The sequence below is a fragment of the Ascaphus truei genome (genome assembly GCF_040206685.1).
Source record: "Ascaphus truei isolate aAscTru1 chromosome 3 unlocalized genomic scaffold, aAscTru1.hap1 SUPER_3_unloc_4, whole genome shotgun sequence".
Taxonomy (NCBI): domain Eukaryota; kingdom Metazoa; phylum Chordata; class Amphibia; order Anura; family Ascaphidae; genus Ascaphus; species Ascaphus truei.
The window spans coordinates 357869-373427 of record NW_027453827.1 but is presented as its reverse complement, the minus strand read 5'-3'; the positions used below and the strand labels follow the sequence as shown (position 1 = coordinate 373427).

The following is a 15559-nucleotide window of genomic DNA, read 5'->3' as shown; positions in this document are numbered from 1 at the left end:
CTGTATGTTGAAGGGGTCTTACTGCGCATGCGTCATCTGAGTATCGTGACGCTGTATCGCCGATCGTGTACCCAGTATGTAGGAACGGAGCGGGGCGAGTAAAACGGGTTAATTAGATCCTAGACCATGTGATTCTACACATCAAGATGGAAAGCTATCATGTCAAGGGTATTGTATAAGTACAAATCAATCTATCTGCTGAGTATATGGTATTTTTCTGTGCCCATATCGCGTATATGTCATATTGTTCAGCAAGATAGTTTGTCACCCTGAAAACCAGAGGAGATTTTCGCTCAAAGTGCAGTATGATAAGTATTTATTCACCGATGCCAGATGCACACGGGTGTTAATGTCATTGCTACTAGAGCAATATACAGTGTAGCAATAGAACCAGCAGGCTGGTAAGTGTGGTATCGATCAGCATATGTTACTGTATATCATTTGTATAGAGGTGATATACAGTACTGCATCAGAAAACGGGACATGTTTTATGCAATACAGCTCGATTGCTACTAGAGCAGTATACAATGTAGCACTAAAACCTCAAGGCTGGTAAGTGTGGTATCGATCAGCATATGTTATGAGATTAGACATCCAGTATGGATAGAAAGGAGACAGCACTAAGAAGAGAGAGAGAGAGATTAGACATACAGTATGGATAGAAAGGAGACAGCACTAAGCAGAGAGAGAGAGAGAGAGATTAGACATACAGTATGGATAGAAAGGAGACAGCACTAAACAGAGAGAGAGAGATTAGACATACAGTATGGATAGAAAGGAGACAGCCCTAAGCAGAGAGAGAGAGATTAGACATACAGTATGGATAGAAAGGAGACAGCCCTAAGCAGAGAGAGAGAGATTAGACATACAGTATGGATAGAAAGGAGACAGCCCTAAACAGAGAGAGAGAGATTAGACATACAGTATGGATAGAAAGGAGACAGCACTAAGCAGAGAGAGAGAGAGATTAGACATACAGTATGGATAGAAAGGAGACCGCCCTAAGCAGAGAGAGAGAGATTAGACATACAGTATGGATAGAAAGGAGACAGCCCTAAGCAGAGAGAGAGAGATTAGACATACAGTATGGAAAGAAAGGAGACAGCCCTAAGCAGAGAGAGAGAGAGCGAGAGAGATTAGACATACAGTATGGATAGAAAGGAGACAGCCCTAAGCAGAGAGAGAGAGATTAGACATACAGTATGGATAGAAAGGAGACAGCACTAAACAGAGAGAGAGAGATTAGACATACAGTATGGATAGAAAGGAGACAGCCCTAAACAGAGAGAGAGAGATTAGACATAAAGTATGGATAGAAAGGAGACAGCCCTAAACAGAGAGAGAGAGAGAGAGAGATTAGACATACAGTATGGATAGAAAGGAGACAGCCCTAAACACACAGAGAGAGAGAGAGATTAGACATACAGTATGGATAGAAAGGAGACAGCCCTAAACAGAGAGGGAGAGAGATTAGACATACAGTATGGATAGAAAGGAGACAGCCCTAAACAGAGAGAGAGATTAGACATACAGTATGGATAGAAAGGAGACAGCCCTAAACAGAGAGAGAGATTAGACATACAGTATGGATAGAAAGGAGACAGCCTAAGAAGTGAGAGAGAGATTAGACATACAGTATGTATAGAAAGGAGACAGCCCTAAGCAGAGAGAGAGATTAGACATACAGTATGGATAGAAAGGAGACAGCCCTAAACAGAGAGAGAGAGAGAGAGATTAGACATACAGTATGGATAGAAAGGAGACAGTCCTAAACAGAGAGAGAGAGAGAGATTAGACATACAGTATGGATAGAAAGGAGACAGCACTAAGCAGAGAGAGAGATTAGACATACAGTATGGATAGAAAGGAGACAGCCCTAAACAGAGAGATAGAGATTAGACATACAGTATGGATAGAAAGGAGACAGCCCTAAGCAGAGAGAGAGATTAGACATACAGTATGGATAGAAAGGAGACAGCCCTAAGCAGAGAGAGAGAGATTAGACATACAGTATGGATAGAAAGGAGACAGCACTAAGCAGAGAGAGAGATTAGACATACAGTATGGATAGAAAGGAGACAGCCCTAAACAGAGAGATAGAGATTAGACATACAGTATGGATAGAAAGGAGACAGCACTAAGCAGAGAGAGAGATTAGACATACAGTATGGATAGAAAGGAGACAGCCCTAAACAGAGAGATAGAGATTAGACATACAGTATGGATAGAAAGGAGACAGCCCTAAGCAGAGAGAGAGATTAGACATACAGTATGGATAGAAAGGAGACAGCCCTAAGCAGAGAGAGAGAGATTAGACATACAGTATGGATAGAAAGGAGACAGTCCTAAACAGAGAGAGAGAGATTAGACATACAGTATGGATAGAAAGGAGACAGCCCTAAACAGAGAGAGAGAGAGATTAGACATACAGTATGGATAGAAAGGAGACAGCCCTAAACAGAGAGAGAGAGAGAGATTAGACATACAGTATGGATAGAAAGGAGACAGCCCTAAGCAGAGAGAGAGATTAGACATACAGTATGGATAGAAAGGAGACAGCCCTAAGCAGAGAGAGAGAGATTAGACATACAGTATGGATAAAAAGGAGACCGCCCTAAACAGAGAGAGAGAGAGAGAGAGCGAGAGAGATTAGACATACAGTATGGATAGAAAGGAGACAGCCCTAAGCAGAGAGAGAGAGAGAGATTAGACATACAGTATGGATAGAAAGGAGACAGCCCTAAACAGAGAGAGAGAGATTAGACATACAGTATGGATAGAAAGGAGACAGCCTTAAGCAGAGAGAGAGAGATTAGACATACAGTAAGGATAGAAAGGAGACAGTCCAAAGCACACAGAGAGAGAGATTAGACATACAGAATGGATAGAAAGGAAGAAAGGAAACAGCCCTAAGCAGAGAGAGAGAGATTAGACATACAGTATGGATAGAAAGGAGACAGCCCTAAGCAGAGAGAGAGAGATTAGACATACAGTATGGATAGAAAGGAGACAGCCCTAGGCAGAGAGAGAGAGATTAGACATACAGTATGGATAGAAAGGAGACAGCCCTAAACAGAGAGAGAGAGATTAGACATACAGTAAGGATAGAAAGGAGACCGCCCTAAGCAGAGAGGGAGAGAGATTAGACATACAGTACAGTATGGAAAGAAAGGAGACAGCCCTAAACAGAGAGAGAGAGATTAGACATACAGTAAGGATAGAAAGGAGACCGCCCTAAGCAGAGAGGGAGAGAGATTAGACATACAGTATGGATAGAAAGGAGACAGCACTAAGCAGAGAGAGAGAGATTAGACATACAGTATGGATAGAAAGGAGACAGCCCTAAACAGAGAGAGATTAGACATACAGTATGGATAGAAAGGAGACCGCCCTAAGCAGAGAGGGAGAGAGATTAGACATACAGTATGGATAGAAAGGAGACAGCACTAAGCAGAGAGAGAGAGATTAGACATACAGTATGGATAGAAAGGAGACAGCCCTAAGCAGAGAGAGAGAGATTAGACATACAGTATGGATAGAAAGGAGACAGCTATAGGTAGGGACCTCGCTCTAACCCCTTGGTGGTGGAGGCGTGCTGCCTAGGGAGTAAATCGATAGATGTATACGGGAGTATCTGGAGAGATACACAGAAAGAGACCCCTTGTAGGCGCACCGCAGACCGTTATAGAATAAATGTGGTCAGGGGTGAAAATACTGCAGACCCAATATAATAATGTGGTCTGGAGTGATAAAGTGTGTACAAAAATACGTTTATTAATAAATATGCTTTAAAAACGTGTGTGGTGTTGTATTTCCTATAATAAAAATAGACAGATAGTCTATGTTTCTACTCTGGTCACCCAGTTGATATAAGTAGCAGAATATGACTGATGGCAATATGCATGTGCTACAAATCAGATATACTCTCAGTGGTGAAGCCGGTTATGTGATACAGATCAGAGGGTATGGGGATTGTAGTTTCACTGTATATGCTTGGTAGCTATTGGTTGAGATAAATTCCCAAATACCATAGATGGAAGAGGAAGACAGGATTAGTAAAACCTGTTTAATCTGTCTCTGTAACCCGGCAAAATCAAAGTATACCAGTTAGTTAATGTTTATAAAATAGCTGTTTGTACCATAGTAGAAGGAGTAGAAGTAGCTATCGTTACTCCTCACATAGCTCGTAGTGGTATATTCTGAGAAGTGGGTAAATCTTACTACGCCTGTGTCATATAGGTTCACTGGCAAATGCATACCTGGTAATGTGTGTAGTAAATGTCTCTGTTTATACATCCACTACTGAAATAATTCCAGTTGGTAGGCTAACTCTGTAGTGCAGTTATCAGAGGGTCTAAAGGGGCTGAGTGCCACTATGATTGCTTCCTATACGCCGCTCGTGGTTGTAATGTGCTGTATGTTGAAGGGGTCTTACTGCGCATGCGTCATCTGAGTATCGTGACGCTGTATCGCCGATCGTGTACCCAGTATGTAGGAACGGAGCGGGGCGAGTAAAACGGGTAAATTAGATCCTAGACCATGTGATTCTACACATCAAGATGGAAAGCTATCATGTCAAGGGTATTGTATAAGTACAAGTCAATCAATCTGCTGAGTATATGGTATTTTTCTGTGCCCATATCGCGTATATGTCATATTGTTCAGCAAGATAGTTTGTCACCCTGAAAACCAGAGGAGATTTTTGCTCAAAGTGCAGTATGATAAGTATTTATTCACCGATGCCAGATGCACACGGGTGTTAATGTCATTGCTACTAGAGCAATATACAGTGTAGCAATAGAACCAGCAGGCTGGTAAGTGTGGTATCGATCAGCATATGTTATATCATTTGTATAGAGGTGATATACAGTACTGCATCAGAAAACGGGACATGTTTTATGCAATACAGCTCGATTGCTACTAGAGCAGTATACAATTTAGCACTAAAACCTCAAGGCTGGTAAATGTGGTATCGATCAGCATATGTTATGAGATTAGACATCCAGTATGGATAGAAAGGAGACAGTCCTAAGCAGAGAGAGAGAGATTAGACATACAGTATGGATAGAAAGGAGACAGCCCTAAGCAGAGAGAGAGAGATTAGACATACAGTATGGATAGAAAGGAGACAGCCCTAAACAGAGAGAGAGAGATTAGACATACAGTATGGATAGAAAGGAGACAGCACTAAGCAGAGAGAGAGAGATTAGACATACAGTATGGATAGAAAGGAGACAGCCCTAAACAGAGAGAGAGAGATTAGACATACAGTATGGATAGAAAGGAGACAGCCCTAAGCAGACAGAGAGAGATTAGACATACAGTATGGATAGAAAGGAGACAGCCCTAAGCAGACAGAGAGAGATTAGACATACAGTATGGATAGAAAGGAGACAGCCCTAAACAGAGAGAGAGAGATTAGACATACAGTATGGATAGAAAGGAGACAGCACTAAGCAGAGAGAGAGAGATTAGACATACAGTATGGATAGAAAGGAGACAGCCCTAAGCAGAGAGAGAGAGATTAGACATACAGTATGGATAGAAAGGAGACAGCCCTAAGCAGACAGAGAGAGATTAGACATACAGTATGGATAGAAAGGAGACAGCCCTAAGCAGACAGAGAGAGATTAGACATACAGTATGGATAGAAAGGAGACAGCCCTAAACAGAGAGAGAGAGATTAGACATACAGTATGGATAGAAAGGAGACAGCACTAAGCAGAGAGAGAGAGAGATTAGACATACAGTATGGATAGAAAGGAGACCGCCCTAAGCAGAGAGAGAGAGATTAGACATACAGTATGGATAGAAAGGAGACAGCCCTAAACAGAGAGAGAGAGAGATTAGACATACAGTATGGATAGAAAGGAGACAGCCCTAAGCAGAGAGAGAGAGAGCGAGAGAGATTAGACATACAGTACAGTATGGATAGAAAGGAGACAGCCCTAAACAGAGAGAGAGAGATTAGACATACAGTATGGATAGAAAGGAAACAGCACTAAACAGAGAGAGAGAGATTAGACATACAGTATGGATAGAAAGGAGACAGCCCTAAACAGAGAGAGAGAGATTAGACATAAAGTATGGATAGAAAGGAGACAGCCCTAAGCAGAGAGAGAGAGAGATTAGACATACAGTATGGATAGAAAGGAGACAGCCCTAAACAGAGAGAGGGAGAGAGATTAGACATACAGTATGGATAGAAAGGAGACAGCCCTAAACAGAGAGAGAGATTAGACATACAGTATGGATAGAAAGGAGACAGCCCTAAGCAGAGAGAGAGAGAGAGATTAGACATACAGTATGGATAGAAAGGAGACAGCCCCAAACAGAGAGAGAGAGAGAGATTAGACATACAGTATGGATAGAAAGGAGACAGCCCTAAGAAGAGAGAGAGATTAGACATACAGTATGGATAGAAAGGAGAAAGCCCTAAGAAGAGAGAGAGAGAGAGATTAGACATACAGTATGGATAGAAAGGAGACAGCCCTAAGCAGAGAGAGAGATTAGACATACAGTATGGATAGAAAGGAGACAGCCCTAAACAGAGAGAGAGAGAGAGAGATTAGACATACAGTATGGATAGAAAGGAGACAGTCCTAAACAGAGAGAGAGAGAGACTAGACATACAGTATGGATAGAAAGGAGACAGCCCTAAACAGAGAGAGAGATTAGACATACAGTATGGATAGAAAGGAGACAGCCCTAAACAGAGAGATAGAGATTAGACATACAGTATGGATAGAAAGGAGACAGCCCTAAGCAGAGAGAGAGAGATTAGACATACAGTATGGATAGAAAGGAGACAGTCCTAAACAGAGAGAGAGAGCGATTAGACATACAGTATGGATAGAAAGGAGACAGCTCTAAACAGAGAGAGAGAGAGATTAGACATACAGTATGGATAGAAAGGAGACAGCCCTAAACAGAGAGAGAGAGAGATTAGACATACAGTATGGATAGAAAGGAGACAGCCCTAAACAGAGAGAGAGAGAGATTAGACATACAGTATGGATAGAAAGGAGACAGCCCTAAGCAGAGAGAGAGATTAGACATACAGTATGGATAGAAAGGAGACAGCCCTAAACAGAGAGAGAGAGATTAGACATACAGTATGGATAGAAAGGAGACAGCCCTAAGCAGAGAGAGAGAGAGAGCGAGAGAGATTAGACATACAGTATGGATAGAAAGGAGACAGTCCTAAACAGAGAGAGAGAGAGATTAGACATACAGTATGGATAGAAAGGAGACAGCCCTAAGCAGAGAGAGAGAGATTAGACATACAGTATGGATAGAAAGGAGACAGCCTTAAGCAGAGAGAGAGAGATTAGACATACAGTAAGGATAGAATGGAGACAGTCCTAAACAAAGAGAGAGAGAGATTAGACATACAGCATGGATAGAAAGGAGACAGCCCTAAACAGAGAGAGAGAGAGATTAGACATACAGTATGGATAGAAAGGAGACAGTCCAAAGCACACAGAGAGAGAGAGATTAGACATACAGAATGGATAGAAAGGAAGAAAGGAAACAGCCCTAAGCAGAGAGAGAGAGATTAGACATACAGTATGGATAGAAAGGAGACAGCCCTAAGCAGAGAGAGAGAGATTAGACATACAGTATGGATAGAAAGGAGACAGCCCTAGGCAGAGAGAGAGAGATTAGACATACAGTATGGATAGAAAGGAGACAGCCCTAAACAGAGAGAGAGAGATTAGACATACAGTAAGGATAGAAAGGAGACCGCCCTAAGCAGAGAGAGAGAGATTAGACATACAGTATGGATAGAAAGGAGACCGCCCTAAGCAGAGAGAGAGAGATTAGACATACAGTAAGGATAGAAAGGAGACAGCCCTAAGCAGAGAGAGAGATTAGACATACAGTAAGGATAGAAAGGAGACAGCCCTAAGCAGAGAGAGAGAGAGATTAGACATACAGTAAGGATAGAAAGGAGACAGCCCTAAGCAGAGAGAGAGAGAGATTAGACATACAGTAAGGACATATGAAAACCAAGTAGCTGATACACAGACTGTGAACTCACATCAGGTAATTGACAAACAGGCATTTATTGTTCTCTCTGGGTTAAGACCTCCTTCCAAGGTCTGCCCCGGACACTGGAAGGGGAGGGATCTGGGGGTCTTTCACAGCTAATTATTAAAGATTTCGAAAAACTAACATCAAAAGAGACTAAATTTGCCAATAATCTGAATAAAACAGAGAGGGAGGCTCTAAAGTTATTGACTGAAGACAAAGAGCTGGTTATAAAACAAGCCGATAGGGGGGGGGGGGGTTATTTTGGATAGGGATGATTACATCAGAGAATCAGAGAGAAACTTGGGAGATGCTAATACGTATCTGAAGCTACCCGGGGATCCTACAGCTGATTTTCTGAAGCAATTAAAAGTACTCCTCAATAGAGGAAAAAATGATGCAATACTTGACAAGAAGGAATTGGATTTTCTGTGTCAAGAGAACCCTAAACTCCCTAACTTTTATTACTTGCCGAATTTACATAAGTGTCCAGTCAAACCCCCCGGGAGACCTATTATAGCAGGGATGGATTCCCTTACCTCTAACTTAGTTTAGGTAGACCTATACCTTCAGAAATATGTGAAAGTACAAACATCGTATTTATGGGATACAACAGATATTCTAAGAGCATTACAGACCCAGGTGTGGGAGGAAGACTTCTACCTGGTGACGTGTGAGGTGACTTCTTTATACACGTCTGCCAGTCACAGGCAGGGCTCTGAGGCCATAGACAGAGAGCTTTAACAAGATGAGGATATGACTCATGAACAGGCTAATTTTATTCTAGATAGTATCAAGTTTATACTAAATCATAATTTTTTGGGGTTTGAAGATACATTTTACCTACAGAGATGTGGAACCGCCATGGGTACCAAATTGGCGCCTCAGCTATACAAATCTTTTCATGGCTGTATGTGAAGAGGACCATGCTTGGCCCATTGCAGAGCTGGGCGCGAGTTTGGTCCTATGGCAGAGATTTATTGATGATGTCCTGTTGATTTGGAGGGGGGATGAAGAAAGCCTTTTAAAATGTATCAGCTATATTAATGATAATGATTTGAATCTTCATTTTACCTGTGATGTTAGCCGTAGCCAGATCAACTTTCTTGATCTGGTTATATACATAGAAGAAGGAGAAATTAAAACTAAGACTTATTTTAAAGAGGTGGATAAAAATAATGACATACTACAGTCCAGCTGTCACCACCCCAGCTGGTTACGCAATGTACCGTACGGTCAATTCAGAAGAGGAAGAAGAAACTGCACCGACATCGCAAATTTTAATGAACAGTCAATATTTCTTGAAGAAAAAATAAAAGTGGCGCTAGTCCTATGAATGAGGTGCAATAAATACTTTAAGTCCCGCAGCGGGTGTCCCAGGAGGTTATTCAAGCTCCTCCTTATGTTTGAAATGTAGTAAATAAAGTTGTCCTCCAGCGCGTGGTCTTATTGCTCTTTTCTTCCTTATATAGACAGACAACAACAAAAGAACACCACACACACGTGTATAATAGGCGTCGACAATCAGTATCTTGGTCTATAGAGAAGTAGAGAACGTGACACTTGCCTGTGTGTTTATTCCCGTGGTATATACTCCTCTATGTTCCTTCTGCTGTTACCTTAAAGAGTGGAGAGAGGCGCATAGCATAATACAGTTTATTGAAATAAGCTTTAAGAGGTGAGATAAAAATGCACTTACAAACGACCAACCACATGGATTGTGGTGGTTTTTGTTGCTGCAAATGTCCTTAAAAAGTTGTCCTTTCTTGTGGTGCTTTGTAGTCACTCGTTCTCAACTCCTGACTGTCAGTTTGGGTTCACGGAAATGAGGGGCTTTCCCAAACTCGTGCACAGTCTGTTGTGCCTCTCCTCGTCCGTTTATGCGCGCCGCGCATGCGCGGACCACCCTGCTGCTTGTCAGTGTTGATTGGCTGATCCGCAAACTCCACAGGTATGGTGGCTCCAAGAGACCAAAAAGGGGATGTCCACATCAAACGCGTTTCGCCCAGCTTGGCTTCCTCAGGAATGATATAAGCAGATTTTGGTCCCCTTTCCAGATGATGAGGATATCATCAATGTAGCATCGGTATAGTACGAGGTTCGCGCCATAGTGGTTGTTGGACCAGATGGTTTGATCTTCCCACCAGCCCAAAAACAAATTTGCGTAACTTGGCGCGAACCTCGGACCCATTGCCGTACCCTTGGTTTGTAGGAAATGGTCTCCCTCAAACCAGAAGACATTATGGTGGAGTATAAATGAGATACCATCTATTATGAATTTTATTTGGCTTTCTTCCATAGATTCATATTTTTCCAGGCTGTATTGTACTGCCTCACACCCCCGTCTGTGCTCTATACATGTGTATAATGAAGCTACATCACAGGTAGCTAATATATAATTGTCTTCCCATTTTATATCATTTAATACCTGCAATACCTGTGTGGTGTCTTTTTAATATATATCTTTTATCTGCATTTGTTTAAGTTGAATTTGCCTATAGTTTTAAGTAAAGACTCTGTGCACAATGTATAAAATGCGTGTATAACCTCTGCTAACCAATGAGTATGATAGCACCAACAACAGGGTAGATTTGAATAAAGGGGAGGAGCTCACAATCGAAGCACTATAAAGAACACTGCATTACACTCACCATGACATCACTGAGGAAGCCACGCAGGGCGCACAGACTGTGCACGAGTTTGGGAAAGCCCCTCATTTCCGTGAACCCAAACTGACAGTCAGGAGTTGAGAACGAGTGACTACAAAGCACCACAAGAAAGGACAACTTTTTAAGGACATTTGCAGCAACAAAAACCACCACAATCCATGTGGTTGGTCGTTTGTAAGTGCATTTTTATCTCACCTCTTAAAGCTTATTTCAATAAACAGTATTATGCTATGCGCCTCTCTCCACTCTTTAAGGTAACAGCAGAAGGAACATAGAGGAGTATATACCACGGGAATAAACACACAGGCAAGTGTCACGTTCTCTACTTCTCTATAGACCAAGATACTGATTGTCGACGCCTATTATACAGTACACGTGTGTGTGGTGTTCTTTTGTTGTTGTCTTTTTGTCTATATAAGGAAGAAAAGAGCAATAAGACCACGCGCTGGAGGACAACTTTATTTTCTACATTTCTTGAAGAAAGATTGTATGAAAAAAGTTAATTCAAGCAGCTAAAGAAAAGGCGGGAAGTTTAGATAGGAGCGATATGCTGAAAAGTCTCCCTAAGAAACACTAGTGAGTTAAATTTTTCCTTTATTACAAATTATAATAGACAGGCGGATAAGATAATAAAGATAATACGGAGACACTGGCATATAGTTAAAAATGATCTGGTTTTGGGGAATTTCGTTCCTGAAAAGCCGGTAGTCATTTTTAAGAGAGCAAGAACATTGAAAGATAAGCTTGCACCAAGTGCATTACCAAAGAAAGACACAATAACAAATAGATGGTTACCCCGGATAAAAGGGTTTTTGGTTGCACTACCTGCAAAGCTTGTAGGTTTCGTGCTCTAGACAAGTACGCTTTTGTTTCCAATGTGACCAAGAGAAGATTTGTGATTAATAAACATATTACATGTAGAACCAACTATATCATTTATCTTACTGAATGCCCATGCGGGCTTCAATATGTTGGTGAGACAAAGAGACAAATGAACATCAGAATATTGGAAGACACTGGAAACATTAGATGGAAAGTTACTACTCATCTTCTCTCTGATCATTTTATTACTCACCACCAAGGGGACACATCAGGCTTAACATGTAGTGGCACTGAACATGTCCTTCCCCACTGGCGGGAGGAGATGGAGACCTGGAACTTACTGTACAAGACGTGAAACATTCTGGATATTCACAGTAAAGACTCTAGTTCCAGGTGGACTCAATGCCGAAATAGATTTAGGAGTCTTTTTATGATTTTATGAATATGTGTCCCCTTCTGGTTTATTTATTTGGGGGTTTTCCTTTCCTTGGGTCATTCTATTTTAAGATTTGTTTTAATTTTTTTAATAAAAATATTTTTATATATTTTTAATGTCATTACGAATTGTTTTTGAAAAGTATTATTCTCTTAAAACTATACATCATTTATATAGGTGTAATTTTATGACTAATATACATTTTTCCCGTTTTTCCTATGTGTTTCTGCATACGAGAATAACATCAATCACTGAACTATTATGCTATACGGTGACAGATATCTAGGTATATGGCGATGTTGTTTTTTGGGGAGCAACATACCCATTTAGCTGGATTTCATTATATTTTAACCCTTTGAGGTGATTTTTAATTATGATTTTATATAAATATTTTTATAAGAATGTGTATATGATAGAAATATGTATTGTTAATATTTTCTTGATTAATTTATGTAATGTTGGTATTTTTTGATATATCTATTAGATCAGTTGTGTATATATGGTATCTGATACACTGTGCCTTTATGAGGGTATATAGCGCTCGGAAGGGAACTCCCTCCCACCCACTCCCACAAACCTCCCTTCCACACCCCTTCCCTCCCCCACTCCCTCCCCCTTCCTCGACCCCTCCCAAGATTGTTTACGAAACAAAATATAAATTGTTGCAAATTGGTGAATACTTGGAGTGAGATTTAGGAAAATGGCGTAACAGACATTCTTCCCACCAGCGATTCCCGCGTGTCGCACCATTCACCATTGTGTCCGCCTGGCACCCCTATACGTGTTACCCTATACGTGTTACCCTATACGTGTTACCCTTGTGTTTCTCCAAATAACCCTAGAACCCTGTGTGGTGAAGACCCCAGACAGACGTGCGGTGTGTGTGTAATCTCACCAGCTGTACGTCTCCGCCTGTACGCTCCGGCTGTATTCCTGCCTGCGGAGCAGGACGCTGTGCAATGTGACAAGGCGCAGAACACCCTCTCTTGTGGTCTGAGCTCCCAGCACCTCCGCTGACTCCATGTAACTGCGCAGAAGGACGGCGCGGAGCTCCAATGGGAGAGTGCAGGTCACGGGGAGAGACGCAAACCTCACAGACACTGTGGACAAAGGTAATTACAGTGAGTGCAGCATTCAGTGTGCTAGTGTGTCCCACAGCGTCGCACCGCGCAGCGTCGCACCGTCAGAGCATCTAACCGCGTGTCCCACAGCGTCAGAGCGCCCCACCGCGTGCCCCTCAGCGTCAGCGCATCCCACCGCGTGACCCTCAGTCGGAGTGTCCCACCGCGTGCCCCACAGTCGGAGTGTCCCAACGCGTCCCGACGCGTCCCACCGCGCAGCATTAGAGCATCCCACCGCGTGTCCCTCAGCGTCAGCGCATCCCACCGCGTGCCCCCCAGTTGGAGTGTCCCGACGCGTCCCACCGCGCAGCATCAGAGCATCCCACCGCGTGTCCCTCAGCGTCAGCGCATCCCACCGCGTGACCCTCAGTCGGAGTGTCCCACCGCGTGCCCCCCAGTTGGAGTGTCCCGACGCGTCCCACCGCGCAGCATCAGAGCGTGCTGCAGTGTCGGAGCATCCTGGTGCGTGCTGCACAGTGAAGGAGCGTCCCAGCTGCAGCTCCAGGCGGTGTGTGAGGTATGTTTACTTTAATTGGATTGCAGCAATTTGTTTTTCAGCTGAGCGCGTCGCTGGCCAATTATGGTATAATCACGGCCTTAGAGCATACCATCGCGTTCCGCACAGTGTTAGAGAGTCCCATGCTTTACGCGCAGTGTTTGAGCGTCCCAACGCGTTCCGCACAGTGTTAGAGCGTCCCACTGCGTTCCGCACAGTGTTAGAGCGTCCCACCGCGTTCCGCACAGTGTTAGAGCATCCCACCGCGTTCTGCACAGTGTTACAGCGTCCCACTGCGTTCCGCACAGTGTTAGAGCGTCCCACTGCGTTCCGCGCAGTGTTAGAGCGTCCCACCGCGTTCCGCACAGTGTTACAGCATCCCACTGCGTTCCGCACAGTGTTAGAGCGTCCCACCGCATTCCGCGCAGTGTTAGAAGGTCAGAGGACACTGTACCTGGCAGTGATTGTACAGCCTCCTCCTGAATGATTATCCAGAGGCGGAAATCAGGATGTAACACCCGGGAGTCCTCTCCTTCAGCAACGGAGAGAGACAGAGAGTAAGGGAGAGACAGCATGCAGTGTGTGAGAGAGGGACAGCACACAGTGTGTGAGGGAGACAGCATGCAGTGTGTGAGGGAGACAGCATGCAGTGTGCGAGGGAGACAGCACGCAGTGTGTGAGGGAGGGATAGCATGCAGTGTGTGAGGGAGACAGCATGCAGTGTGTGAGGGAGGGACAGCATGCAGTGTGTGAGGGAGGGACAGCATGCAGTGTGTGAGGGAGACAGCATGCAGTGTGTGAGGGAGAGACAGCATGCAGTGTGTGAGGGAGGGACAGCACACAGTGTGTGAGGGAGGGACAGCATGCAGTGTGTGAGGGAGGGACAGCATGCAGTGTGCGAGGGAGACAGCATGCAGTGTGTGAGGGAGGGACAGCATGCAGTGTGTGAGGGAGGGACAGCATGCAGTGTGTGAGGGAGGGACAGCACACAGTGTGTGAGGGAGACAGCATGCAGTGTGTGAGGGAGACAGCATGCAGTGTGCGAGGGAGACAGCACGCAGTGTGTGAGGGAGGGATAGCATGCAGTGTGTGAGGGAGACAGCATGCAGTGTGTGAGGGAGGGACAGCATGCAGTGTGTGAGGGAGGGACAGCATGCAGTGTGTGAGGGAGACAGCATGCAGTGTGTGAGGGAGAGACAGCATGCAGTGTGTGAGGGAGGGACAGCACACAGTGTGTGAGGGAGGGACAGCACGCAGTGTGTGAGGGAGGGACAGCATGCAGTGTGCGAGGGAGACAGCATGCAGTGTGTGAGGGAGGGACAGCATGCAGTGTGTGAGGGAGGGACAGCATGCAGTGTGTGAGGGAGGGACAGCATGCAGTGTGCGAAGGGAGACAGCATGCAGTGTGTGAGGGAGGGACAGCATGCAGTGTGTGAGGGAGGGACAGCATGCAGTGTGTGAGGGATAGACAGCATGCAGTGTGTGAGGGAGACAGCATGCAGTGTGTGAGGGAGGGACAGCATGCAGTATGTGAGGAAGGGACAGCATGCAGTGTGTGAGGGAGACAGCATGCAGTGTGCGAGGGAGACAGCATGCAGTGTGTGAGGGAGGGACAGCATGCAGTGTGTGAGGGAGACAGCATGCAGTGTGTGAGGGAGACAGCATGCAGTGTGCGAGGGAGACAGCATGCAGTGTGTGAGGGAGGGACAGCATGCAGTGTGTGAGGGAGACAGCATGCAGTGTGTGAGGGAGGGACAGCATGCAGTGTGTGAGGGAGACAGCATGCAGTGTGTGAGGGAGACAGCATGCAGTGTGCGAGGGAGACAGCATGCAGTGTGTGAGGGAGGGACAGCATGAAGTGTGTGAGGGAGGGACAGCATGCAGTGTGCGAGGGAGACAGCATGCAGTGTGTGAGGGAGAGACAGCATGCAGTGTGTGAGGGAGACAGCATGCAGTGTGCGAGGGAGACAGCATGCAGTGT

General features: G+C 44.4%; 1 protein-coding gene across 1 annotated transcript in view; it reads right to left on the bottom strand.

Annotated features, from left to right (window-relative positions):
- The window catches only part of LOC142473341 (dynein heavy chain domain-containing protein 1-like), a 434059-nt gene that overhangs the window by 87916 nt on the left and 330584 nt on the right, over window positions 1-15559 (bottom strand). The window contains exons 25-26 of the mRNA XM_075580578.1: window positions 14033-14110; window positions 12857-13061 (exon numbers count right to left, since the gene is read on the bottom strand). Of these exons, the coding sequence (XP_075436693.1) occupies window positions 12857-13061; window positions 14033-14110 (283 nt within the window). The remainder of the gene's footprint in view (window positions 1-12856; window positions 13062-14032; window positions 14111-15559) is intronic.